Source organism: Laccaria bicolor, genomic scaffold (genome assembly GCF_000143565.1).
Source record: "Laccaria bicolor S238N-H82 LACBIscaffold_5 genomic scaffold, whole genome shotgun sequence".
Lineage (NCBI taxonomy): Eukaryota > Fungi > Basidiomycota > Agaricomycetes > Agaricales > Hydnangiaceae > Laccaria > Laccaria bicolor.
Window position 1 is genome coordinate 558,465 of NW_001889876.1, and position 23,444 is coordinate 581,908.

The window sequence follows — 23,444 nt, forward strand, 5'->3', positions numbered from 1 at the left end:
AGTGATGAGCTTCAAGACCGCACTGGTAAAATTGGGTGGAGAGAGGCACGTGAGAAGTGATTAGTCAATGCTGAGTCAGCGCATTGACATTGAACGTGGTAAATCGCCAACCCTTGCTCCCAACCAATTCCCACAGAATTCACAGCCTTTATCGCAAACTTTTGCATCGCAGTCTTTGCTCAGCCCTCACCTCCTCAAAGTTATCAAGTTGGCAGCTTATGTCGTTATCAATTATGTCCAATTTTACAAAACAGAAATCTAGTCTTTGCCCCACGTAAGTTTTCAGCACTAACTTTGTATTCAAGCATACTGAGGTTACTCCTCAGCAACGGTCGTCAAACCGTTGGGGATGGGGCTGCTACTTTCGACAACGAGCCTAGTGTGCTTGCGGTGTGCCATCTCCAAGGCACAGAGAACAAGTACTATTATTCCACTACTTTCTCTGGAGGGCCCGAGGTGAGTTTCTCTGCCCACTATCATCTGCCATTCACTAACGGCTCATTTTTGTCAAAGTGGTGCTTTTGACGTTCCTAAAGAAAAATGCCCTCCAGACGGAGGGTCGTTGGACTGTGTGACAGGCAGTCCAGCGTCTATTTTTTCCAATGGTTCCGGTTCCATTTCTTCCTCTCCAGAATCTATTCCTTTCTCCAAATCCATCGTTTATCCCCGCTTGAGTGCGCCTATCACTACTATCTCTTACTCCGAATTTCCTTCCACCGGATCAAGTCCTCGAACGATCCCACACAGGAATGGATCTCACAACTCGTACTCGTCAACTCCCCCTTTAACTCCTGACCGCGGTAGTGACTTCAGCCCGAAAACACAATCACATATTTATCCGAAGCGCGAAAGAGACGCCCTTGACTTCCTTATGACAGTCTTTCCTCACCAAGGATATGATGCCCTCCCTTATGCTAAAGGCGTTTCTATCTCTGCCCCCAGTTTAGGTGCCGATTTTGACGGAGTTGTTCTTGAATTGCCCGGAAAGCCCAAAATACTTTATGTTGATGGCAAGAGTGCCGCAACGGTGAATTTGCGTGAAAGGTACGCCCTATCTTTTAGTCAACCTACATGGTTAACAGTGTTATCATTCCAGTATTGTTGCATTGTTGGAACTAGCGGATGAAAGCCTGGAATGTGATGGTCTTGTGATCGTATTGGAGAGGACGTCATCAAACTTGGGTGGCCTCTTGCATTCACTCATGTATGTTGGAGGCTCAGTTGTTACGAGTCCCCCGTTCAAGGTGAACCCCGCTTTTGTTCTGGTTGGTCTCGACGTATGAGTGGTGCCTTTCGGAGTTATGGGTTAAATCACTAAATATCATTTACACCTATCTTCCTGTATGGCAATATGACTTGTTATCGTGCCAATGGTCTACATAATGATACAGCTTTCATCATTGCGCTCCAAACAACGTGAAATTTCATCAGGTCCGACGCTGTGCTCTCCCATATTCGAGTTTATTTGCACAATCAGCACTCCCGCATTATTGGGGTCCAACACGGCATTCACCCGATGCCTAGAATGTATAGTGAATATCTGACAAAACTTAGCAACACGCTACATACCTTTGCATGAGCTCTTCAATGGCAGGCTTAACCTTGGCAATCCCCCCCTTGGAGTGAAGTCCCTTCCCTAATTTGCGCAATTTATAGATTAAATGTAAAAGTTCAGTTGCAACCTTACCAACGATGAGGTTGAGCTGAGTATCGCCCCTTGCTTTTGCTGATTGTAAAGCTTGATCAGTACGTGCTACTGCTTCCTTCACATAAAGCCCATGCAAATCTACTTCTCCGGGTTTGCGGTTCTGACGGGGACTGAGAAGAGGCAAGAATGGAGGTTGGTAGGTGGTTCTAACCTTGTTGTTTTCTAGAGTCATCGCAACAATGAATAATGAATAAGAGTCAGATAAGAGTGCAGGCAGTTTCGCGCCATGTAAGAGAGAAGGAACCTGACCCGCAAATATCCAATCGCTTGCCTCTTTATTGAGTTGTTCCATCCTGCGTTGATGGTCCTTGCCCTGATTTGATAGCTGCTTTGCGAGTGCTCCATCTCCGCGAGAGTAGGCCTGGTGGCTCTCCTCAAAAGCGCGGGCCATGCTATTACCTTCTTCGTTTGCACGAGCTCGAAGAGAGGTGTAATGGTCATCGCCCTGGTTTATTTGATGCTGGTTCTGCTCCTTTTACCAGTCATCAACATCTATAGCGGAGAGCTCAAGCGAGGTTGCAAAATTGAAAAACCTGGTGTGTTTCCGGCCTCTGGGGATGTTGTACTGGGTAGCCCTGTTGGGGCTGTTGTGGGTATCCCGGTTGCTGCTGCGGTGGGTATCCTGATTGTTGCTGTTGTGGGTATCCTGGGGATTCGTTTGACGATGGTGGCCCACAAAATAAATTGATCAAAGATTTTATGAAGTCGACGAACATTCTAAATTTCCCTCTACTGTTCAAGCGGGGAAAGGAAAGCAAAGGAGGTTGTTCATGGTGGCTGTGAGCATTCAACATAAATGGTTAGCCTCAGACCACCTTCGCCCCAGTTCTCTAGCATCGCTGTACATAACGCCAGGGCATCTTGGTCGTAATAGCTGTCGTATCTGGTCTAGATACAATTGCCTTTGCAAGTGCGGCATGCCCTTCTATGTAAGTAATTAAGGTGTGACCCTACGCAGCAACGGGTGTGACAATTCTCCTCTTTCCTTCCTTTCAAGTCTCTTCAACATGCGTATGCTGACGCCTGCACTCTTTCTTTTATATTTATACCATTTCTGTCTCGCCGGAAGCGTCAACAAAGGCGGGGCCTGCTCAACAAAGAACAGCCGTTTGCAGGCGGGCACAAATCAGTTCTGGAGCGAATGCAACTCCGTTACCTTCTGCTCAGATGCTGACGGCACCTGCGTTCCTAAAAGATGTCGCAAAGACGACTTTCCATTTGGATATGCTCAGCGTGCTGATCTCCCCCCTAAATGCAGCAAAGGTCAATTTTGCCCCGACGAGGGAAGTGATTGCCAGCCTGCTCTAGCAGTTGGCAGTCCCTGTCAGCTGAACCGAGATGGTAACTATTTACACTTTGTCGCCAAACCATCTCACTCTGTAATTTTAAGATCAATGTGAGGGCCCACCAAATTTCAAAGAACTTGCCGATACCAGTGGCCGTGGCCTCAACTTCAACGGCTCAGTCTGTCTCAACAATCAATGCATGTACGCTTGTCTGTTCTTCGATTTACATATCTTATGCTCACTAACTCTCCTTTTCAGGTGGGCAAACGCCACCCTTAATAACCTTTGCGTTGTCGAGAATACATTTTATATCGCGTATGGGGTGTCTGGAGAGTTCCCAGACATCGTGTCTCGGTATGGCTACCCCAACTCCACTTCAAAAAATGACTAAATATATCGGGTCAGTGGGAATTGTCGCATCGGACTTTATTGTGATTCGGCCAAGAAAGTGTGCATGACCAATAAGGTTCTCGGAGCGGCATGTGGGGCCGACAAAGAGTGTGTTTTAATTATTGCATGGGATGGCACAAGATTACAAACCCTTGCTAGATGCGACTCGTGGAACTGTCTTTCCACTGGTGTTTGTGGAACCAGCGCGGCAACTCCTCGTCACTTTGGTGTGTGGGTGTATGTTCTTGTCGCTCTTGGGATTTTTGGTGGTGAGTACGTTCCCAATCTCGGTATGTTTTATAAAACGACGGTTTGCAGGAATGGCGGGAACTCTAAGCGGCTTATTTGTGACTCATCGAAAGCAACGAGACCGAGAGCGCGAAAAGCGGGTTCAATACTGGCGTGAGCAGGTTAGTACCATGTCCGATTGTATGGACAAGATCTAACTATTGTTCAGAATGCATTCCACCAAAATCTTTTGCAGATGCGAGAAACTGCGCGCGCGTCGATCTTATCGTTGCCGAACCAGAGCGGGACAAGCCCGCAGAGCACGTTGTATGGCAGCCGCGACCTCTCCGACGAACTCAACACACCAATTTTGCAACATGCGGCACCAAAGGCGTCTGGACTTCGTCACTACCTTGCGGACGATAATTCGGAGTATGATGATGCAAGCATGATGCAACCGACGAAAAAAGTGGAAGGACGGTTTTGATGACCTGGATGGACATTTAAATAATGTATTTGGGCGAAGTTTAGCTTATACCTCTTGACCGCTTCTGGAGAGCAACTTGTAATAAATTGGAAAGGCGTTGTCAATAACCATCAACAACGTCCTCTTGAACTTCCCCGTCCTGGAGTGAGCTTCACTGCTTATGTCCTCTTCCCTAAGCCCTCGTAGCATTCAGGAGGAGGACATCTCGCAGGATAACGCGCGTGAGCAGTATTTTTCGACTGTGGATGACCTTGCTCTCTTTACGAAAGGCAAGGGAAAGGAGAGGCAGTCGCAGCGAGAATACACCGATTCCGGAAGCGACGAAGCGGCAGAATCATCTCGCATCGCAGCATACCCCCCGACAAATGACGAAGCCGTTGAATCTCGTCGTGTAGAAGAGGCACGTAACGTCTCGCTCGAGGTTATTCAACACAACTAAATTCTTGCCTCAGACTCTTCGTGCATGGGAGGTTACTGAGCGACAACGACGGAAAGCAGCACGGGAGTCGACGCAACAGACGAACACGCAACCTTCCCTTGTTAGTGATATATCCCGACGAGCAAGTTTACTTTGGCCAGGAAGGAAATCTAAGCACCCTTCCATTAGCGTTCCTGATGGCCTGGGGAATCATAGGGTGTTGGATCCCGTCGACACCCTCCCCTTGACCGACGTTAATCTCAGTCCTACCCCTTCAAACGCAGAATTGGACGATACACCTACGGAAAACCCTTTTGCTGGTCCCCCCGAGTCTCTTTCCCCCTTCTCTGACTCTCACCAAGCCAAGCTACCAGATGTAGATCCCTCGATACCAGTAAACCACCTCGCCTCTTCATTTTCTATGGCCCCCACATCACGACTGCCGCCTCCAAAACCATTGGGTCTTCCTCCCCCTCGAACCCCTCCTCCCCCAACATCATCCCCACCACTTTCAACCCCACCGCCAAATACAACCATTGGCGGTTCTGGTCATGAGGTTCAAGTCCAGGATTATCGCTGGTGGCATGATTGGTTGTGTGGTTGTGGTGAAGGCGCGGACCGTGGTGGAGACTCTCAAGTAAGGCAACTCAAGCATTGAATCAAAATTTCAGCTGAAATGTTATCTGTCGCAGGCAGGTCGCACCAACCCATTTGAGTAACAATATTTTGCTCTTCCATAGTGTTCACGGAGTGAGCCTGAGATTCATTATCTTAAATAGAAAGTATGAACTCTGAAAGATCTGAGCATTCACATAAACCCAAAATTCTTGGACCTGTTAAAGATGATCTGATGCTGTCAGTAGTATAGTATGATTTCTGTAATTCTACTTGTGAGAGTTTTTGATTTTTGATTCTTTTTACAATTGGTTCCAGACATGGCACCATGGCCCCCTTTCGCACTATTTCCTTACGTCAAGGCTCTCTTCCAGCGACCTGCCCGTCGTCCAACCACCAGGTGTTCTTTGGTATGTTGCCACCTACACCGTCAACCTAAGACGATGACAGGACGATGAGTTCACGCTCCCGTCTCCGCGGTTCAATCCCCGCCGAGCAGCTATCGAGCCGCTTGTTATTGCCAAGCACAATGGCTTGCCGTCAACGTCTCCATTCAACGAGCATTTGCATGAGTACAAGGTATGTGCCGTCCTTGATCGACTACCACTATCCTTACATTGGAAACAGTGTGTACGAGCATCGACGACACATTGGGCAAGGGTGCGGTACATTGGGTCAAACCACGACACATTCATGTGTTCCATTCCCCCCCTTCAGAGTGTCGACGAATACAACGAGTGTGTCGCACAGTGCGGCCGCCGCTTTGTTTGCTCAACGTCAAGAGCAGTGGATACAGGGTTACCGTGACTCATATATCATATTCCCTACGTTGGTGAGTAAGGTCGTGATCAACTTATCCCTTCTCTCATGCCTTTGACCAGAGTCTACTTGCAATATGGGTGGGATGGCTTTTACCACTGAAATCCATGCAGACAAAGCCAATACCACGTCAACGTCAACGGAGAACACCTCACTTATTAGCCGCCTCTTCGTAACTCACCTGCAATGAAACCAATCAGATTTCGGACTCACAAACCACACGAGCCCAAGCATGGGATTTTTTTTCCCACATGCGCTATGTTGCATATCCTAACCCAAACGCCCTCTGATACACGGTGCCTGTGCCTCCCCAATAGCATCCAACCACCTCCGCCAACACCACCAATCCCTTTTCGAACCCACGTCCAAGCTTCCCACTCCCGTCCGCCTCCTCGCGCTCAACTGGTCCCTTGACAAACCCCCCGCCACAATCCACCACATCTGCGCAGGCCGCATCCCATCCCACGGGGCGAACCACCAAACCCTCCGCGCAGAACTTTCCACCTATAAAGCGCCCGAAGAGGTTGTGACAATGGAACTATGAGACAGTCACAGGAGATCAGAAGTCTGGAACAGATGGGTGATGATTTCAAGGGGACAGTACATGCAGAGGCCATCTTAATGGCACTTATCAAAGAGTGCTCTAAAGTGCAGACTATGTTACCACACAAGCTTGTTCGTATCCTTAAGGTCATGCTCACCTTCCCGTTTAATTGTGCTGGTTACTGATGGTTACTGGTTTGCAGGATGCCAACAAGATTGGTGTGGTGAAGAAGTGCTGCTGGATGTGCAATCAGCTCCGAGAAGCCATGGCAGAGCAGGGCTCAACTTTCAGCCTCCCAGGCAGCAGTGGTATTGTCTTTGCATGGGCACCTCCCATGGGCCTGGACTTGGGAATTTTGAAATGCCTCGAAAATCAATTGAAAAATGTACTGTGGCAATGCCTCTACAAATACGCAGATCATGCTTTGCAAAAAGCACAGAGCCACCAATCATCACCAGCCACGGATTTTATGGAGGTATCATTTTCCGACTTTCAGCTCACGAAAGAAAGACTATCGGAGTTGGAGGGTGATGAGGAAAACCTGTTAGGAGGTGTGGTAGAGCGTCGTCGTTGAATTGAAGGTGTAAAGTTTGTAGAAAATGTAAGTATTAACAGCAAAAGAATGGACTGCGTCAATTGGCTTTGGGTCGTTGTTTTGATGGGTACAGGTAAGGTTTTAAGAAACCCGGGGACACAAACTTTTGTGCAGGTGTGGCTCTAAAAGTCACCAAGCAACCTCGCAAGGGCAGTGCGAGTGTCAATTGGCACAGCCGTGCAGCCTTGCGAGGTCAAAGGCGTGGGGCTCGAGAGGAGGAGGGAGGTGAGGTGGTGGAGCCGGAAGATGGGAGTGTTGTCCCGCTGGTTGGGGGGTGCAATCGCGGCAGATGTGCGGTCGTTCGTCGTCGTCGTCGTGTGTCATCATCATCGTTCGTCCATTCTTGGTGAATGATAGGCTTCAGTGTCATGGTGGAAGACGACGGTGAAGGTCGTGTTCCCTTCCATTAACTACCCCCTGCAATCATCAGTCCTTACTAGTAACAAAAGATGAAACATACCTTCTCCTCCTTCATCCGCTTATCCCCCCTTCTTCGTTATCGGTGTCCCCTTTTCTACTTCCACTGCCTCCTCCTGCGTCTTTCCCTGCGCCTGCCCTCGTCCCAACAAACGCGTGAACGATGGCTCAACTCCGCAACTTACCACGGCGTGTAAAGATTCGTACGGTTGAGAAAGCGAAGCTGCGTAGTGGGTCGAGGTGCGTTGTTTGCGTGAATGTTGTGAGGCGTGTTGGATGGTAAGTTAGATGCGGGGTGAGGTGGTACGTGCGTTGGCACCTGCGTCGTTCTTCTTAAAACATCTATGTGAAGATAGAAATAGAACGACAAACCTTCCACCTCATCCTTCGCTTCAACGATATACACCACCCCCCAGACTCAGCTGCAAACCTAGCATGAGGCTCGAAAACCCACGGTCTGAACCTGAAAGCAACGTGTTATTCCAACATTGCACGGGGAACAGAGATCTTCATGTTAGACAATCCGCAGAGACGCACGAGGCGCGCGTATTCAGCCGCTGCCTCCTACTGATTCCGACCCTTCCTTGCGATGTCATATATGAACCACGCACTGGGTGGTCAAGGGCCAGAATGGAGGAAGCGTTTCGTTCGTTGGTTGCTGAAAATCGACCTTTCGTAGTAGGAGAGTATCAGGGTTGAATGGGTGGATGGAAGAGCTCGGGCGCTCGAACGGCGTGGGATGAGAGAGGTGGAATGAGACGAAAAGGGTTTGGGTGCCGGAGGGGGTCGGAGTCGGAGGAGCGCAGGATGACGACAATTGTTGGGAGACTGTTTTCGTGAGACATGTAAAATCCGCGTATGTCTTCCAAAAGAAATCGTGATCAACACCATTGATCTTAGGGATGAGGATGAATAGGCAACTGCAAAGGTTGGGGCGCTGAGGCCACCGATGGTCCTTTATTTGATGGCCAGCCCACGAAACCGGCCGACCTTGTTTGGTCAATGGGAATACGAGCTCGACGAAGTTTCTTGTAGGCGGAATTGAGGGGGCGGTAAGTTCACGGGGAGTTGAGTCGGCGACGCTGTAGTAGAAGAGAACCGACATTTCAAGGTATTGCCAGGCGCATTTCTTAAGCCTTCGAAGGCACCTTCCATGTTGCGGCGTAAATTCTGTTGACATAAGAAGATGGGTCTTGGGAGAGTAGGCGAAAGAACGTACTGGATCACTACCGCAAAATTCGAGCGGCAGGCAGGATACGATCCTTTCTATCTCAATCTGAACGAAAATAAGTAAGCAAATATTTTGCAATAAAATGGTCCAGCACGTGCACTTCTTTCCTTCTCTTTGGAGGTTAGCGATGCAAGAGCTGTTGCAGCCGTCGTATTGCCTGCATATGTCAAATTGGCTTCGGTGGTTTCTGACAATGCTGTCTTTTCAGCCAAAATCTGCACCTCTCGTTCGCAATTTATCCCCTCCATTTTCGCCTTGAGAGCTTCCGTGGTCGCCAGCGCTTCGTCGTCTGAAACAAAGACGAAATGAGAACTTTGAGGTATAATCAAGTTATGCGGGCTGTCGCTTCCACGAATATAGATGTGCGTTGTGTAGCTGCAGGGAATAGGAAAAGCATAGCGTAATGCGAAAGGGTCAGTGGCGTCGGGGGGCGGCCTATGAGCGCTATGGCGCTTGAGGGGGTCATCTGCGGGCGTGTGCGGTGGGTTCTCGTTACCAGTCTTAGTTGGAATCTACGTTCTTTGCGGGGTGGTTGGGATGGATATCGTTGAGATGAAGGGAAGGAGCGAGGTACGCCTTTGTGAGTTCTGGGATGACTTCTTCTCGTACTTCACTGCAGGGGGATCGTACTGTCACCAAACCAACAAACCATACTCATCCCGACCAACAACACCCCCCTTCTTCAGCTTCTCCCCCACACCACCAACAGGATGGTTCAAATTTGCCGGTCCAGGTCCCTGCGCAAAACCCCACTGAAGTACGAAAGCCTGGTATATCTCATCAGACGAAGACGAAGGGGAGGGTGACGGCGAAGGCGCCTGCAAAGATCCTTTTCGGGGTGTAGTAGGCGATGGGGAAGGCGAATTAGAGTGTGTCGTTGTTGTTGACTTGTGTGGTGTAGGACGTATACGAAAACACCGGCACAGGAACTGGGACTTGCACGCTCTCCTCATCCTCTTCATCCTCCTCCTCTTCCTCCTGTATGAGCGTCTCACTCCCACTCCCACTTGACGACTCAAACAAAAAAGCCGGGGCCTTCTCCTCCCTCTCCCTCCTTGAACTAGGAACAGGCGACCTAGGTGGAAAATGCGTGCTCTTCTTAAGAATGTTATCCAGCAAAAGTGCTGGGAGGGTCGTTTTGGTTTTGGGTCCTGGTGGTGGTGAAGATTTCGGAGTTGTCGAGGGTTCAGTAGACTTGGGAGTAGTACCAGACACAGGCGACGAAGACGAAGACTTGGCACCACACCAACCCCAATGCTTTTGAGGCGGGTTAGCGTCATTTGGGCTTTTTCTTGGGACATTGTTGTCGTTGGGGACAATACTTAGTCTACAGTGATGTTGAAAGCATATGCCATCGCCAAACATTAATAATTGATTATTCGATACTTCAGTCCCAACAAACTCAGGTTCAAATTACCCAATTGCACGTAGTACTGTCCAATGGGAAATGGCAATCACTGCTCCTTCGTCCTGCTTGCTGAGTTCCATATCTTTGAAGGTGCTCAGCTCAAGTATCAATTTCCTCAGCCTTTAGGTATCGATGAAAGGTCGGATTTGATTCATTCACACCCTGAATTTATAGTACTTATGGTAATCTACATAGTGTTCTTGCAATGTCCATGCTTCCAGACGGCGCCGAGACCCAACTGGATGACTGGACCATTTTCTTTCTCAACCAGACACCTTTCAATACTATCTCTCCTGTACTCGCCCTGGATACGCCTGAGGTATCACCAGTCGGACTTCCAGGTGGCGAGGTCAACGGCGTTAAAAACGACAAGCCTGAACTTCTGTGTGTGTTGAACCTGGTTAGAACCAAACATGACAAGTCGCTAGATCGGTAGGTTTATACCACTTTCATGTCTTGCTGAACCCATGTTCTTCGTGCAACTCAAATAGGGGAGCCAAAGTGCTCGCGCTTGCGATCTGCACGCGTCATCCATTCATCCAAATCTTCAAGGTGAGTATACCTACCATTTATTTTGAAATCGGCGTTAAATTTTTCATAATAATGGAAGCCATTCCTTCTGATGGCTTTGGACGACTATTTTTCGGACCCTTCCCAAGACTGCCTCGCGCGCCTCTTTGATGCCGTCAACTCCATGGACCTGTCAGGGGCTCCTATCTTAACTCGACAGGAAAAATTGATTATGCGTTCTTCGGAACGTAAAGACATCTTCGCAGAGAAGTTTTCTCATATTGCTTCTCAACAAAGCTGGGGCTTTGGTAACTCCAGCCTCGGTTCGAAAGCCGTTTTTAAGCATAAATCCTCTCATTCTAACGAATCATCGTCGAGCTTTGAGGATGGGCTCCTCATGAGGAATCGAGAAAGAGACCGCCGTCAGGATGACAATCGGATCAAAAGGCAGGACCCACAACCAGAGAAAGATTTTGAAAATGGTGTCCCGCAACCTGGTCAAAATCATTCACAGAATTCACCCTCAGACTCATCTTTCTCGCTAGGCGGAAGTGCAGTCTGGGTTGGTGATGAAAGTGGGTTGGACTTGGTCCCAAAAGGTCACGCAGGAGATTCGAGTAGTCTCCTGTCCCTTGTTGGAAGTAACACATTGGTTAGCTCCTCCAGAAAACGCAGGTCAACGGATGCGTCTTCATTCTCATCCCAAACTCATGGTCGAGAGCAAACATATCGACCACTTAACCCTCAGCAATCACATTCTTATTATGACCCACATCTGCGTTCTGGGATGGCCAAAGATACCCATTTCTACCATACCTCTGTGGCGTATAAAGATCACCACTTGCCAATCAAAATGCCATTAGCCACTTTTTCCGAAGAAGTTGGAGATGTAGGTTTCATTGTTCAGTCGACTCGCTTTGTGTGACAGAACCCACAGTACTCATTAATCACCCTTATCAAAGTCTTTTCTTCTTATCAGCAGGTTTCCGGACCCCTGCACCCTCACCTGCATACAAACGGTCCACAGACTCATCCTATCATCATATTGTTCAACGCACTTGTCACCGGGAAGCGTATCATCTTCCTGGGACACAAACGGCCTGCCGGAGAAGTTTCAAGCTTCGTTCTTTCTGCCTGCGCACTTGGTTCTGGATGCGGAGCCGTGTTGAGAGGGTTCGTTGAACGTTCCTTTCCATATGCCAATTTGAACAATAGAGATGAATGGGAGGCAGTGTAAGTTCAGCGCAGCTCAATCACCTGGTCAAGTAGCTAAATCTTTTTTTTTTGCAGCCCTGCCTACATTGCGGGAGTGACAAATCCTATCTTTGAGTCGTCGCGTCAGTGGGATTTGCTACTGGACATTGGCTCGGGTAACGTCACCGTCGCCAAAGATATCCATATGACATATCCAGCAACGAATACTGTAGGATTGGGTGCCCCCACTATCACCCGATCGGGTACCCTGAAGACTGAATCCTCTGTCGGCAGCGAGGACGACATTGCAAGGATCACCAGGGAAGGATCAAAGTCTGACTTTGCTGCCAAGGACAATAATGCCGATAAATTGTTTATCGAAGACGTCTGTTCCTTTCATCGATTTTGCAGCGACACTTGATGCTCAATCCTATGACTGGCAGATACGTGCGGCCATTGAAGACCACTTTGGTGAAAGTTTAGTACGTACCAGATTTACTGAATATGTGATGCGTTTTGTTCGCCTCGCATCTCGGTATGAAGAAGAGACAACGGGTACCACAAAATTCGGCTTTCCGAGTTCCTTGTTTTCAGAAAGTCCAGGTAGACTCCCACATCTTGGAGGCGGCATCGCTTTCGGCGACGAGGCTACATGCTTCAAGGAATTAATGGCCAATGCTCATCGCATTGAAGCGTGGCGAAAAACAAATAGCTATCAATATCTTGTCACGGTGCATACTCAACGGCTGTTGTCTTTGACTTTATGCTGACTTAGAAGCGGGCAGGATTACCCCAAATACCAAGCAAACCTGGCGATTAAAGGCTTTGATGTTCTCCATCAGCTCTTTCGCCTTCGATACACAAAGAATATCACAGAAGCTGAGACTTTGGCCATCATGCGTACTCTTGCAGACAATGTCAGGTCTTACGATCAAGTGGTGGAGGCTAGTTCTTGTTCTGATATGCATTATCAGGTTTATCTAACGGTTTATCCCTTAGCTCCTGTCTTGGCTCCCTCATGGGGGGGGTTTGTTGTATCTCGGTTTTGGCCTGTTACACCAACGAGAAGGGGTGAGAGATGCAACGGTTGATTTATTTAACCAACTCCGCGCGTATCCTGTGAGTGTGAGTTTATCTCTCCGGATCACTCTGCTGAAGATGAATCAGGTGGGGGTTTTGTTCTTGCAAGCTCTCAACCATTTCCAACGATATGCTTATGTGCGTCAAGCGCATGCAAGGGAGAAGAGAACTGAGCAACAGCAATTTTCGGATGTTGCTCACCCCACACCTTTGGCGACATTTTCATCCAGAACACATTCAAATTCGATCGGGGCTTCTGGCTAAGATGATCGGGGATGGCCATTTTCAGGTGCACTTAGACTACATCTTTCACGTTTATGTGCTGATACAGTTTGAATAAGGCGTTTGTTTTGTGGTGTCAGACTAGCCCCGTTACCGGGACATACGGCATGAGTATTGGTTTTGATGGTGAGTGGGAATTGAGTGGGAGGGAGTTGCTACTTGTACGAAGAAATTCAATTGACTTGGACATAAGTCTTCACGCAGAGAGAGAGAGTTTTTTTGCGGGATGAAATGACCGTGATGAGAGACTGATGAGAGAGAGAAATGATACATATGATGGGATGCAGCACGTGGGGATGAAACAAGCGAAAGAAATAGCTTGGCATGGCAGAGGAAGCAATTTCCTTCCCTGGATGCATCAACCTGCACCTGTGAATTGTTCGTGAAGCGCAGCAGGAGCGCAGGGTCCGAGTAATCAGGAGGAAGCTTCAGACTGTAAAGTGCTTCAGAAATCCCGTAGGATCCGTGATCAAGAAGTGTCATTGAGGGCTGTGCTTCCAAAAAAGCACGATCTCAGTATATTATGGCCCTACCATACTGCCAACTTCTTTCTTCAACCTTCCGTTTCTCCCTTCTCGCCATTTTATGTCTCTTTCTTCTTCTTCCCTCTAGTTTCTTTACGTCTGCCGCTCTCCCATCATTCTGCGACCTTTGCTCTGGAGCCAGCAAATCTACCCCGTGTCACTGTATATAATATTATAATCTCCCTTTAATGTCCAACAACACCTCTATGGATAAAGCCACGCAGGGCACATTGCAGAGAGGGAAGGCATGTCTGCGATGCCGGTGAGCTTGGATCATTAGTCTTCATTGTGTTGCTCACTGACGATGCTCACTGTCTAGTAAGCGAAAGATGGTGAGGAGCCGATAGCTCGCCCCATCAAGCCCGCTGACCTTTTCTACAGAGATGCGACGGAGCGAAGCCTGCGTGTCAGCAGTGTATCAAGGCCAAGAAGGGAGAGGCTTGCGAGTATGATGACGGAAAAGGGAAAACGAGAACACAGATCCTTCGCGAAACTGTAGCAAAATTGGAACAAAGGATACGGGATCTTGAAGATCCTGACTATGTTGCGTCGTCAGTGATGTTGTATGATCCTCATACTCATTGTCACTCGGAGTCGTCTTCGTCTTCGTTCGGCTCACCCGAGAGTTCCTATCTCTCCGCTTCTCATTCCCCATTCCCCTCTGGTAGGTCTGGCTAGCCTTGGCTAAAGCACTTTCTGTTAACTTGTCTTTTCAGAGTCCCCCGCATCCCCCCCAGATTGGTCTCATGTGCAGGTAAGCTTCGCAGGCACGTCTCCTAAGTTTCGTCAATTTATAATCTGTAGGGTATCGTTTCTCCGATCCCTTCCCCGTTTGTTACGCCGCTATTTTTCGATGACCACCAGCCACCCTTCCATCCTCCTCCTGAGCTTGGGCAGATGCTGTGAGATTGTCTGATTTCCGTGAGAATGGCAGCATTCTAAATTCCGTTTTAGGCTGGATATCTTTGCTCCGCATCGCCGTCAATGTGGTCTTGCGATTCATATGGGCCAGTTACGGGACAGCCTCAGTCTTGGCCCAAAGCAGCGTCATCCCGTACTTATGAACGCCGTCTATCTTTGGGCTTGTTTTGTCTCTCGACCCGAACCGCTCTGTCAGCACGAAGAACACTACCTTCAACAAGCTCTCATTGCCCTCCCAGAAGCCCTACGGCTTCAGAACAAGGTCATTGATGTCATTCAGGCGTCTTGTCTTCTTTCACTGTACTTTCTTTCAACTGGACGGCTTTTGGAAGGGGGTTACCATGCAAATGCGGCTGCCGCTTTAGCTGTGCAAATCGGCCTTGGAAGAAATTCTTTCTTAGAAACTCAAAACTTTTTGTTGAACGGCTGTACGGAGACTGACCTCAAACCTTCCAAATTTGACATTCAAGAAGGCGAAAGGATTTTTACCTTCTGGCAAGTTTATAATCTTGACCGCTGCTGGTCAGTCGTGCTTCGAAAGCCTTGCATCATTCAAGATGGTCCCGATCCAAAAAATGCCATTCACTGCCCTTGGCCCCAGGAAATAGCGGATTATGAGATAGTTAGTTTTTTTTTTTCATGGATTGTCACGGTTTTTGACCTCGTTATGACCCACAGGGCTATATCGATTCCAATATTAATCCGATGCAAACTATTCAATCGTTCTTGGCCGGGACTATGTCCCCCAGCGGTTTTTCTATTCCTGCTCTGCGAGTCAAGGCTTCAACGTTGTTCGCCCAGGCCGATCATCTCTTAACGGATTTGACACCAGGTACCCCTCCCCTCCCGTCATTCGGCCTCCAAGAGATAAACTACTTACCTGATGGTTGATAGGCACCAAACCTTCTGTGAGGTTCACCGAAAAAATGCGCAGCCTCGAACACACAATCACTCTCTTCTTGTCCACCTTGATTCCTGTCCATCAACTGGATGTTGTTCTTCCTGAGGAAAAGCATAGCTTGATTGTTGCTCATACAATTGCACAGTCGGCGATCATCCACATGCATCGCCCATTTGCAGAGGAAGTCACTGTCTCGTTTGAGAAGTGTACTCAAGCTGCAAGAGCTTGTATAGCTATCATCAAGCACATCACAGAGCAAGATTTTGGTTTTCTGGAGCCTATCATTGCGGTCAGTCTCACAACATTCAAATTTGAGCTTTTTTTTCAACAATCTTTTAGCCTTGTTGGTGGTCTGTCGCAGACATTATTGTCGGGGAACTGGATACTCTTGAGGCTTCTTGGCCCCTGATAGATTGCACCGACGTGCGAAACGACCTGGGAACCCTCCTGTATGCAATGACTCGTCTCGCTCCACGCTTTCCAATCATTGGTTTGTGGTTCGTTTACTCCGCCATCAATTCTGTTCATCTTTGTCAACACAGCGCCTGCTCTTTCGAAGCTCCAGAAGCGGCTGTCTTAGTCGGTTAAGGCAGCTCAGGGCTAACTGCATAAGAAACATCAAAATCCTCTCCCCCGGACAACCCGGGGGATCTTTGACACGTTCATTATCAGTATTTTCCTCTTTTTCAAATGTGAACGTGGATTGCGCGGGCTCCGGAATTCTTCGATGCCTTCTAGAGGATTTCTGCATTCTCCTTCGTTCCCAATAGTTCACGAACTTTAGGACATTTGGACCATAATGGACATTGGACTTAATCTTACGACTTGATTAGAACAACGGACTTACGGACAATATTCTTTCACGGACGATATATGGACGTACACTCTACGCTCTTCGACTAGCACTTGACTAGCCCATAATTTACATGAACTGTATCTGTAGCTGCCTTTTTATGTATACTCTATCATTTCACAACAGAGTAATTAACTTCCGTTGTTTGCTAGTAGTCTGTTGACGAGCAAAACATTTGACACCTGCCTCGACTCTGCTCGAACCACTGAAGTCAATGCCCATACACTTTCACCTTTAGGACTCCAACGGTAAACACGATTCAACTTGTACTACATGCAATCGCCGGGCGATGCTATTCCTTCCCCTCTCGGCGATTCCCCCATTCTTCACGACCCTCGGCTTGTCGTTGGCTCTCTGGACTCTTTCGACTATACCAGATGGCAAAGCCCAGCAGGCAGCGAATCAAATCTCAGCAACCTGTTCACGAGGTCAACGAGGAGCGTTTCATCCCCTCTTGTTGCCCGCAGGAGGTCTCCATCCCCGCAAAATGATCTTGGATTGCTTCATGATTTACGAAGGCAATCGGACCACCGCTGGACTGTCTTTGCGCAGCTAATGGAAAATGGGGTCCAGCCATTACCAGACGCCTCCACTCAGCAGGCGCCAAAACAATGGTACAAGCCCATGACATCATGTGAGGATCTTGGGCGACCCTCAACTTCTCTTCAAGGGCTACCTGAGAAGTCACGAACACCATTCCACACATCAGGACAACGCGGTGGCAGCCCTGCCATGTCGCCAGGCTCCAATCCCACCTCCTTTGTAAATGCTCAATCTCCTGCTGCTGAACGGTCAGAATCCTTCAAGGAACCACCAATGAGCACTGATGACGTCATCGGGGGGTACGGTTCCAATGACTCTGATACATCGACCACAACCCGCCCGTCCGTGGGAGGTCCAACCCGCTTCCTCAACCATCTTCTGAAGGTTTCCATGGCCCACCGCAACGTTTTGAAATGCTCCATCGCGTACTTGATCGCATCTTTGTTTACATTCTCTCCATACCTATCCGGTTTCATCAGCGACTTAACGTCATATGGTCCTGGAGAGCGTAAACCATCCCCAAGTGGGCATATGGTCGCAACGATGTGAGTCTGGCAACTTGACTGAAGAATATTTCCAACCATTTTTTAAATAGTGCCGTGTATTTTAACCCTGCCAAAACTATGGGCGCGATGGTCGAGGCAGACCTTTTCTGCCTATTGGGCTTACTCTACTCTTCGCTTGTCTGTTTGGTTTCAATGTCTATGTATTGGTGGTTGGAGTTGAAACCTGGTTGGGAGTGGCTTGCAGACATTGTTGCCGTTGCCTGGATTGGATTGAGTATGAGCGGAGTGGCTTGGATGAAGGTGTGGATGGTACGTTGAGAAGCCACTTTATGTAAAGCAATGCCTTCTAACACGTCAATGGCAGAATAACGCATCGTTCAACACTGGTAAGCAGCTTGATTACCTCTGCCTTTCATATCTACTAAATCCCATGTTTCATGCCAAGCTTGCAGCATGACTGCCATCATCATATTTGTCGTGTAAGCAGTGAAAGTCCTATTACGCTGCCTGCCTGACTCCACCGTAGTCTGGTCAAGGAAGGTGGTTTAGAAACACTTATACAGGTTTCTACGATCGTGTTTTTTGGATCTGCCGTCTCAAACCTGGTCTGTTACTTCATCTGGCCTCAATCTGCAACATCAAATCTTCAAACTAATTTGACGACGACACTTGGTTCTTTCTCAACCCTTTTGACGATGCTCACCAACGTTTTCCTTCTGGAAAACGAGAGCGGGATGCAAGCGGGGAGCTTAAGAAATCTGCAACAAGCAGTCAAAGATCATCAAGATAGCTTTACGACACTTAAGAAGGACCTCAGCGAAGCTCAAAGCGAGTGGTTTCGCCGAAAATTGCCTGGTGAAAAGGGTGATCGTGGCAACAAAACAAGAAATGCTGGTCGACAGAGCTATGAGGATGCGGTGGATAGCATGAACCGTTTGGCTCAACACCTCAATGGCCTCCGGAGCAGTACGCGCCTTCAATATGACTTGACGAAAGCGGGAATTACTCGTGATAACAACAAGAAACTCGGCAAAGCCAGTGCTGTACATACCACAGGCCAGATTGTCGAAGAGGACGAGATCACAATGTTGAGCACTGCTGTGGGGATGTTTGGCGATCTTGTTGAAGAACTTGGGCCTCCTTTGAAGGCTTTGTCTGTGAGTAAAGTCTATCTATCACGGAAACACTTCTAAGATACCTTTAGGGAGCCTGCACTTCCACACTCCAATGGCTTAGGGACGCCTTTCTGAAGTCACAATCTGTTACTCAACGGAAACGGGATGTAATCACGCCTCATGAATTCACGGAACTTATAGACGACATCAACCGCGCTTTGGTACTCTTTGAGAGTACCTCAAACCATGCTGTCCTTCGACTGTACAGGAGAAGCGACGCGAATCATACTTCAAGTTCTAATCCCCAAAACACTGTTCACGGGGAAAACAGTTTGTTAACTGGACCCGATCACGAGCACGTTTTCCTGGTTTACTTGTAAGGTCATTCATCACTGCTATTCATTCTTTGTGTCATCACTCTCTACAGCTTCATATTTACCTTGCAAGAGTTTGCCAGGGAATTGGTATCACTCGTGGATGCCATGGAAAGGATATACACTTTTGAGCAGGCTAGACTCGTTCAACGATCTTTCTGGTGGAAGGTGTTTGTTAGAATCGGACAAACACTGCGTAATATTCGACATTGGGGAAAGTCTGGTAAATCCTCTCAAGGGAGGTCTGGTCTGAGAAGGACTCTTTGTACGTGCTGCCAATCGCTCTTTCCAGCCCAAGTGTTAATTCAACAATGCAGCAGTGTACATCATTCCAGAACACAGAGCTGCCCATCCATTCTTTCCCAAAGTTCGGCCCCATGCACCAAATACCATTCAGACTCCCTCAAGGGATAAGCTGTCGTTTTGGAGAAAGATGAAGCGCACCATATGGGAGATTGGTATTCGCTTGACGGAGAGAGATGCAAAATACGCTATCAAAGCGGGAATGGCAACTGCCATTCTATCTGCCCCCGCTTTTTTCGATGCGACTCGTCCCACGTTTGTTAAATACTATGGTGACTGGGCTTTGATTTCAGTGAGAGATATCTATTTTTTTCTTTGTCTCTGATCTACCCTTTGCTTGCAGTATTTTATTGTCATCTCCCCAACTATCGGCGCCGTAGGTGACATTGAAATTACCCTTAATCCGAGCTAATTGACTTCAGACGAACTACCTCAGCCTTCAGCGTGTCCTTGGAACACTGTGCGCTCTAGTAGACCTGTTGAAGTCTCTATCTCATCTTACTCCTAGATTTGGGGCAGCTGTCGCAGCTGCGACGTATAGCTTTTTTCCTGAAGACGCTGTATTTTTAGCCGTGTTTGGCTTCATTTTTTCGTTACCCTGTTTCTATTTTGCTGTGGTCAAACCCCAATATCTTTCGGCCTCAAGATTTGTTCTCCTGACGTATAACCTAACGTGTCTTTACTGGTGTGTATTTCTCTGTTTGACACGCTGACTCATTTCTGAGTAACACCCATCTTCATTTCCAGTTACAATCTTCGTGAAAAAGATGTCTCCGTGCTTGATGTGGCGCTTTACCGTGCACTTGCCGTTACCGTTGGCGTCCTATGGGCCGCATTTATTTCAAGATTTTGGTGGCCCGCAGAGGCTCGGCGCGAGCTCAGTAGGGCGCTTGGAGAGTTGAGTTTTTCATATTTTCAAGCAGCTGCGTTGCTTATAGAAGATGGAAAGGTTCTGTTTAAATATTGGGTGGCTTTATACTCGTTTAGTGGCTTCGAATTCATTTGCCCCCGAGTATCATCATCAGCATGAGTGCAACGAGGATTCAGAAATTTCCCTTCTGCCCGGAAGGGTGCCAACGACACGATTAAACAATTCAATCCAAGAGTTCATGTCCATGTGCGTTTGATGATTTTTTTCTTCCCCGACTGTTCGCTCAGCCTAGATTTTCTTTGCTAGGGAATTGCATTTGCAAATAAAGTTGATTGAATTGCAGACACTCCTAGCTCAGGCACAGCATGAGCCTCGTCTCAAGGGCCCATTTCCTGTGCAACTATATCGTAACGTGTTGACGGGTTTACAAGCGATTCTAGACAATCTGCACAGCATGCGTTGCGTCACGACTCGAGAAGAATGGTGAGCTTTGACTCTATATGAAAATGCCAAGAACTTCTCACCATATAATCAGGTATACGGTAAGTTGGAGCTTTTTGCCTCGATTTGACTTTAGATAACAACGGGCGATTTCTGTTAGAGTGTGAGACAGGATTTCATTGTTCCTGTGAACAAGGAGCGGCACGAAATGGTTGGAAACATAATTCTCAGTTTTTCGACTCTTGCTTCCGCCTTCCGCCTCAAGGCCCCGCTTCCTCCATATCTACCCCCGGTAGAAAAGTCCAGGCAACGTCTGGTAGATTGCCACTCCCTTTACCCGGTTTTTCCATGAGCTGATGGGATAATACCCATAGGTAGACGCTATTCGGAGACTCGACGTCGTCAAGAATCGTGACGTGAAAGGCTCACGCCAGCTTCTCTTTTTTGCTTATGCTCTTGCCATGAAAGGTGTGACCCAAGAACTTGAGTCATTGGGGCGAACCTTGCAAAACGCGTTCGGGGTGATAGGTCAAACATCAGATGAATTCGAGGCTTTATTCATGGTCTCGGAGGAGAGACAGGGGATTATCAACTACGTCGCTTGATATGTTGGCCTGTGCTTTTACTTTATATTTTAGTCTTTCTTTTATGGCACGTTTGTAATAAGTAACTACTTTAAGGGTGCGAATGCGAACTAGAAGAAAGTTATCTCCACGTGACCTATGAGGGAGAGCTCAAGTTGAAGACGTGATGAGGTGACAACTTGGACGAACTTAGCATTTCTTCCCACTTGTTTGCAGACATGGAGATGAACGAGGATAGGGAGGTCAAAGGTTAATCCATTATTTCATTCCCTGCGGCTGCTTCTCACTTATCATGAAGAACTCGTCCGGAGAGCGGCAAGCAATCCGGACAAGAGCGGTATTCAGGTGAGCTTTAGACATTCCACTTTGCTCCGGGTAATAATGAGATATCATTACCAGAGACGAGAAGCATTAAAGAAGCTGATTGTCTCCAGCCATTCAGGCTCCCCGGCTCTCAAAATCCTGGCTGCGGGGAACATTCCTTCCTTATTCAACGATTTCCCTGAGCTGGAAGAAGAGGCAATCAATGCAATTTACGATTTGTGTGAAGACCAATCCCCTCAGGTGGCATATATCCTTCATATATCAAAGTTACTAACAACATTCCAGGTTCGGATCAAAGGTTATGCAGCAATCTCTCGTATTTCAGACGCCCAGAACAAGTGGATCAAGCGAAATGCGGATGTCCTCCTACAACTCTTACAAAGTGGTCAGTTCCATTCTCCGTCGTGGTGATTCTATCACTCAACACAGTTCACTCTGCTGGACAAATAGACGAACCCGATGAGGTGCTTGTGGTCAAGAAAGCATTAACGGAGCACCTGGACATGGACCCCAAGGTCACCCTCGGCGTCCTTTGTGATCAAATCGTTCCGCCCGACGAAGGCGTGGATGAAGAAGAAAAGCAAATCCGTGATCGTCTTAGGGAGCTGGTTTTGTCTTTTCTTTCCGGAGAGGCCAAACGAACCGTGATACGACATGCAGTTGCGGGGAGTCCTTCCGAGGAACTTCTGTTGAGTAGCCTTCTAACAGTAAGTGGCATGGATGCTTTCCAACGATGGAGTTTTTTGATACGTCCAAGGCGATACCTAAATTGAATTTCAACACCGTCAATGTCATCGTAAAAGACTTACTTTTGTCACTGCCCTCTTATCACAAGTACTCGCCTCGTGGGCAGGTACTTCTGGGTATGTTGCTTGAGAAGATAAAGCCCTGTCTTGACCACGATCCACACTCGAGAAAGCCGGCGGAACTAACCACAGCCCGTCCATACCTTCAGCTTGCAGGCTTCATAGTGCTGGAAAGCAAGACGGCCTTTTCATGCGACCTCTTACAATATTATTGTAATTCCTTGATTGGCAAAATCTTTTTACAGAAGCTAGAAGTGGACGATCGGCTTTGGGTTATCCACAATCTAGCTGATGTTCTTGCGTTCTGCAAGGAAAACCCCGAAAACGACGAACGTTTTATGCTTTTAAAAAGTCGGATAGTAGAAGCGTGTCCGTTCTTACTCGAGGTCTGCGTTCTTTTTTCATATCTCGCCCTCGGTCCTTACCTCCTATTCATGATAGACGCTACTATTTACAAATCTCTCACAGACAAGGTCAGCCAATGCTTGTCAATGGCTACTCGACACGTGTATTGCTGTGAGTAGATAACTATGCGAGGTTCCCCTACGATATTGATTCACACATACAGCGTAAACAATCTTCAACATGGATCGTACCGCCGAATCTGGTCCGCGTGCTGGAGAAGCTGGACACAGAAATTAATGTATCATTCTCCGAAGATCTGAAGCAAAAAATTCAAGAGCGTATAAGGGTTCGCAATGGACTACTCTTTTTTCTGTCCTGTTTTCATGCAACCATCTTCTCTTTTATTTTGAGCAGGCTCTGGCGCCTGCGAAACTCCCGGTTGTACCCTCAAACGAACTACTTGTTGCGACCTTTCCTCCCAGTGACACAAACGCCACGAACAGCGCATTCACATATCATATCCATGGAAATAATGGCCATCCTCAGATGAATAGATCCCTGCTAAACCAACGTCAACAAGCCACTAATCCTCTATCAAGTCATCCATCATACCATCCCGCGGACTCCGCATCGAGACGTGCATTCGACGAAAGCCAAAGGGCTCCAAAGCGACGCAAGGGGAGTGACCGTGTGGCGGGCCTTCCCGAACCCTCACTTCTCAGTCGCCTGCATTCTTCCTCTCCTCAATTAGTCCAAACTTTTCATGCATCACTTGATGACGACGGCCCCCCAGGAGGTGAATGGTCAATCAAGGGTGCTGC

The 23,444-nt window shown here is 47.9% G+C and overlaps 11 protein-coding genes across 11 annotated transcripts; 8 read left to right on the forward strand and 3 right to left on the reverse strand.

The window, feature by feature from the left end:
• Window positions 1-233: 233 nt before the first annotated feature.
• On the forward strand, window positions 234-1,283 carry LACBIDRAFT_324019 (uncharacterized protein; the record flags this gene model as incomplete). Its single annotated transcript, XM_001877299.1, has 5 exons — window positions 234-274; window positions 306-456; window positions 537-558; window positions 579-1,044; window positions 1,097-1,283. The coding sequence occupies 5 exons, from the start codon at window positions 234-236 to the stop codon at window positions 1,281-1,283; spliced, it is 867 nt and encodes a 288-aa protein (XP_001877334.1).
• Window positions 1,284-1,375: 92 nt separating this feature from the next.
• Window positions 1,376-2,183, reverse strand: LACBIDRAFT_231873 (uncharacterized protein; the record flags this gene model as incomplete). The annotated part of the gene is made up of 4 exons (XM_001877673.1): window positions 1,376-1,520; window positions 1,570-1,631; window positions 1,683-1,808; window positions 1,953-2,183. Coding segments are annotated over 4 exons (564 nt in total), but the record flags the coding sequence as incomplete, so codon positions are not given.
• Window positions 2,184-2,721: 538 nt separating this feature from the next.
• On the forward strand, window positions 2,722-4,099 carry LACBIDRAFT_246810 (uncharacterized protein; the record flags this gene model as incomplete). The annotated part of the gene is made up of 7 exons (XM_001877300.1): window positions 2,722-3,049; window positions 3,099-3,195; window positions 3,253-3,348; window positions 3,400-3,492; window positions 3,544-3,653; window positions 3,703-3,794; window positions 3,842-4,099. The coding sequence occupies 7 exons, from the start codon at window positions 2,722-2,724 to the stop codon at window positions 4,097-4,099; spliced, it is 1,074 nt and encodes a 357-aa protein (XP_001877335.1).
• Window positions 4,100-4,259: 160 nt separating this feature from the next.
• On the forward strand, window positions 4,260-5,236 carry LACBIDRAFT_313608 (uncharacterized protein; the record flags this gene model as incomplete). Its single annotated transcript, XM_001877301.1, has 3 exons — window positions 4,260-4,499; window positions 4,552-5,154; window positions 5,210-5,236. 3 exons carry the CDS (start codon window positions 4,260-4,262, stop codon window positions 5,234-5,236), a joined length of 870 nt encoding a protein of 289 aa, XP_001877336.1.
• Window positions 5,237-5,661: 425 nt separating this feature from the next.
• On the forward strand, window positions 5,662-6,127 carry LACBIDRAFT_313609 (uncharacterized protein; the record flags this gene model as incomplete). The annotated part of the gene is made up of 3 exons (XM_001877302.1): window positions 5,662-5,711; window positions 5,760-5,964; window positions 6,014-6,127. 3 exons carry the CDS (start codon window positions 5,662-5,664, stop codon window positions 6,125-6,127), a joined length of 369 nt encoding a protein of 122 aa, XP_001877337.1.
• An 80-nt stretch (window positions 6,128-6,207) lies between these two features.
• Window positions 6,208-6,646, reverse strand: LACBIDRAFT_313610 (uncharacterized protein; the record flags this gene model as incomplete). Its single annotated transcript, XM_001877674.1, has 2 exons — window positions 6,208-6,489; window positions 6,560-6,646. 2 exons carry the CDS (start codon window positions 6,644-6,646, stop codon window positions 6,208-6,210), a joined length of 369 nt encoding a protein of 122 aa, XP_001877709.1.
• Window positions 6,647-8,098: 1,452 nt separating this feature from the next.
• On the reverse strand, window positions 8,099-10,226 carry LACBIDRAFT_293048 (uncharacterized protein; the record flags this gene model as incomplete). The annotated part of the gene is made up of 7 exons (XM_001877675.1): window positions 8,099-8,677; window positions 8,727-8,783; window positions 8,960-9,226; window positions 9,255-9,367; window positions 9,388-9,556; window positions 9,627-10,065; window positions 10,156-10,226. 7 exons carry the CDS (start codon window positions 10,224-10,226, stop codon window positions 8,507-8,509), a joined length of 1,287 nt encoding a protein of 428 aa, XP_001877710.1. The 3' UTR covers window positions 8,099-8,506.
• Window positions 10,179-13,194, forward strand: LACBIDRAFT_313613 (uncharacterized protein; the record flags this gene model as incomplete). The annotated part of the gene is made up of 10 exons (XM_001877303.1): window positions 10,179-10,285; window positions 10,342-10,578; window positions 10,638-10,698; window positions 10,757-11,545; window positions 11,594-11,889; window positions 11,947-12,235; window positions 12,294-12,581; window positions 12,636-12,794; window positions 12,850-12,969; window positions 13,018-13,194. The coding sequence occupies 10 exons, from the start codon at window positions 10,179-10,181 to the stop codon at window positions 13,192-13,194; spliced, it is 2,523 nt and encodes an 840-aa protein (XP_001877338.1).
• Window positions 13,195-13,924: 730 nt separating this feature from the next.
• Window positions 13,925-16,138, forward strand: LACBIDRAFT_313614 (uncharacterized protein; the record flags this gene model as incomplete). Its single annotated transcript, XM_001877304.1, has 10 exons — window positions 13,925-13,998; window positions 14,056-14,068; window positions 14,118-14,400; window positions 14,453-14,490; window positions 14,541-14,638; window positions 14,691-15,279; window positions 15,336-15,489; window positions 15,552-15,847; window positions 15,898-16,048; window positions 16,101-16,138. The coding sequence occupies 10 exons, from the start codon at window positions 13,925-13,927 to the stop codon at window positions 16,136-16,138; spliced, it is 1,734 nt and encodes a 577-aa protein (XP_001877339.1).
• A 1,206-nt stretch (window positions 16,139-17,344) lies between these two features.
• On the forward strand, window positions 17,345-21,169 carry LACBIDRAFT_232261 (uncharacterized protein; the record flags this gene model as incomplete). The annotated part of the gene is made up of 16 exons (XM_001877305.1): window positions 17,345-17,499; window positions 17,550-17,769; window positions 17,825-17,846; window positions 17,906-17,939; window positions 17,987-18,621; window positions 18,669-18,951; window positions 19,003-19,172; window positions 19,267-19,544; window positions 19,596-19,628; window positions 19,675-19,712; window positions 19,761-19,937; window positions 20,000-20,149; window positions 20,202-20,369; window positions 20,430-20,606; window positions 20,727-20,880; window positions 20,939-21,169. The coding sequence occupies 16 exons, from the start codon at window positions 17,345-17,347 to the stop codon at window positions 21,167-21,169; spliced, it is 2,925 nt and encodes a 974-aa protein (XP_001877340.1).
• A 197-nt stretch (window positions 21,170-21,366) lies between these two features.
• On the forward strand, window positions 21,367-22,806 carry LACBIDRAFT_313616 (uncharacterized protein; the record flags this gene model as incomplete). Its single annotated transcript, XM_001877306.1, has 6 exons — window positions 21,367-21,397; window positions 21,447-21,493; window positions 21,548-21,857; window positions 21,902-22,179; window positions 22,230-22,664; window positions 22,720-22,806. 6 exons carry the CDS (start codon window positions 21,367-21,369, stop codon window positions 22,804-22,806), a joined length of 1,188 nt encoding a protein of 395 aa, XP_001877341.1.
• Between the last annotated feature and the right edge of the window lie 638 nt (window positions 22,807-23,444).